The sequence below is a fragment of the Chiloscyllium plagiosum genome, chromosome 21 (assembly GCF_004010195.1).
Source record: "Chiloscyllium plagiosum isolate BGI_BamShark_2017 chromosome 21, ASM401019v2, whole genome shotgun sequence".
In the NCBI taxonomy this organism is placed as follows: Eukaryota; Metazoa; Chordata; class Chondrichthyes; order Orectolobiformes; family Hemiscylliidae; genus Chiloscyllium; species Chiloscyllium plagiosum.
Window position 1 is genome coordinate 57,647,192 of NC_057730.1, and position 1,697 is coordinate 57,648,888.

Consider the following 1,697-nt stretch of genomic DNA (forward strand, 5'->3'; position numbering starts at 1 on the left):
GGTGTTACTGCTCCTGGTGTCACTGCTCCTGGTGTTACTGATCCTGGTGTTGTTGCTCCTGGTGTCACTGCTCCTGGTGTCACTGCTCCTGGTGTTACTGCTCCTGGTGTCACTTGTCCTGGTGTCACTGATCCTGGTGTTACTGCTCCTGGTGTTACTGCTCCTGGTGTTACTGCTCCTGGTGTTGTTGCTCCTGGTGTCACTGCTCCTGGTGTCACTGCTCCTGGTGTTACTGCTCTTGGTGTCACATGTCCTGGTGTCACTGCTCCTGGTGCCACTGCTCCTGGTGTCACTGCTCCTGGTGTTACTGCTCCTGGTGTTACTGCTCCTGGTGTCACTTGTCCTGGTGTCACTGATCCTGGTGTTACTGCTCCTGGTGTTACTGCTCCTGGTGTTACTGCTCCTGGTGTTGTTGCTCCTGGTGTCACTGCTCCTGGTGTTACTGATCCTGGTGTACTGCTCCTGGTGTTACTGCTCCTGGTGTCACTTGTCCTGGTGTCACTGATCCTGGTGTTACTGCTCCTGGTGTTACTGCTCCTGGTGTTGTTGCTCCTGGTGTCACTGCTCCTGGTGTTACTGATCCTGGTGTCACTGCTCCTGGTGTTACTGCTCCTGGTGTCACTGCTCCTGGTGTTACTGATCCTGGTGTCACTGCTCCTGGTGTCACATGTCCTGGTGTTACTGATCCTGGTGTCACTGCTCCTGGTGTTACTGCTCCTGGTGTTGTTGCTCCTGGTGTTACTGCTCCTGGTGTCACTGCTCCTGGTGTCACTGCTCCTGGTGTCGCTGCTCCTGGTGTTACTGCTCCTGGAGTCACTGCTCCAGGTGTTACTGATCCTGGTGTCACTGCTCCTGGTGTCACTGCTCCTGGTGTTACTGATCCTGGGGTCACTCCTCCTGGTGTCACTGCTCCTGGTGTCACTGCTCCTGGTGTTACTGCTCCAGGTGTCACTGCTCCTGGTGTTACTGCTCCAGGTGTCACTGATCCTGGTATCACTGCTCCTGGTGTTACTGCTCCTGGTGTCACTGCTCCTGGTGTCACTGCTCCTGGTGTTACTCACCTGGTGTCAGTGCTCCTGGTGTCACTGCTCCAGGTGTCACTGATCCTGGTGTTACTGCACCTGGTGTTTCAGTTCCTGGTGTTACTGCTCCAGGTGTTACTGCTCCTGGTGTTACTGCTCCTGGTGTCACTTGTCCTGGTGTCACTGATCCTGGTGTTACTGCTCCTGGTGTTACTGCTCCTGGTGTTACTGCTCCTGGTGTCACTGCTCCTGGTGTCACTGCTCCTGGTGTTACTGATCCTGGTGTCACTGCTCCTGGTGTCACTGCTCCTGGTGTTACTGATCCTGGTGTTACTGCTCCTGGTGTCACTGCTCCTGGTGTTACTGCTCCAGGTGTCACTGCTCCTGGTGTCACTGCTCGTGGTGTCACTGCTCCTGGTGTAACTGCTCCTGGTGTCACTGCTCCAGGTGTTACTGCTCCTGGTGTCACAACTCCTGGTGTCACTTCTCCTGGTGTTACTCACCTGGTGTCACTGCTCCTGGTGTCACTGCTCCTGGTGTTACTGCTCCTGGTGTCACTGCTCCTGGTGTTACTGATCCTGGTGTCACTGCTCCTGGTGTCAATGCTCCTGGTATTACTGATCCTGGTGTTACTGCTCCTGGTGTCACTGATCCTGGTGTCACTGCTCCTGGTGT

At 55.2% G+C, this 1,697-nt stretch overlaps 1 protein-coding gene across 1 annotated transcript in view; it reads right to left on the minus strand.

Annotated features, from left to right (window-relative positions):
* Positions 1 to 1,697, minus strand: part of LOC122560369 (carboxylesterase notum2-like) — a 71,771-nt gene that overhangs the window by 62,383 nt on the left and 7,691 nt on the right. The window contains exon 2 of the mRNA XM_043711005.1: positions 1,526 to 1,690. Within this exon, the coding sequence (XP_043566940.1) occupies positions 1,526 to 1,690 (165 nt within the window). The remainder of the gene's footprint in view (positions 1 to 1,525; positions 1,691 to 1,697) is intronic.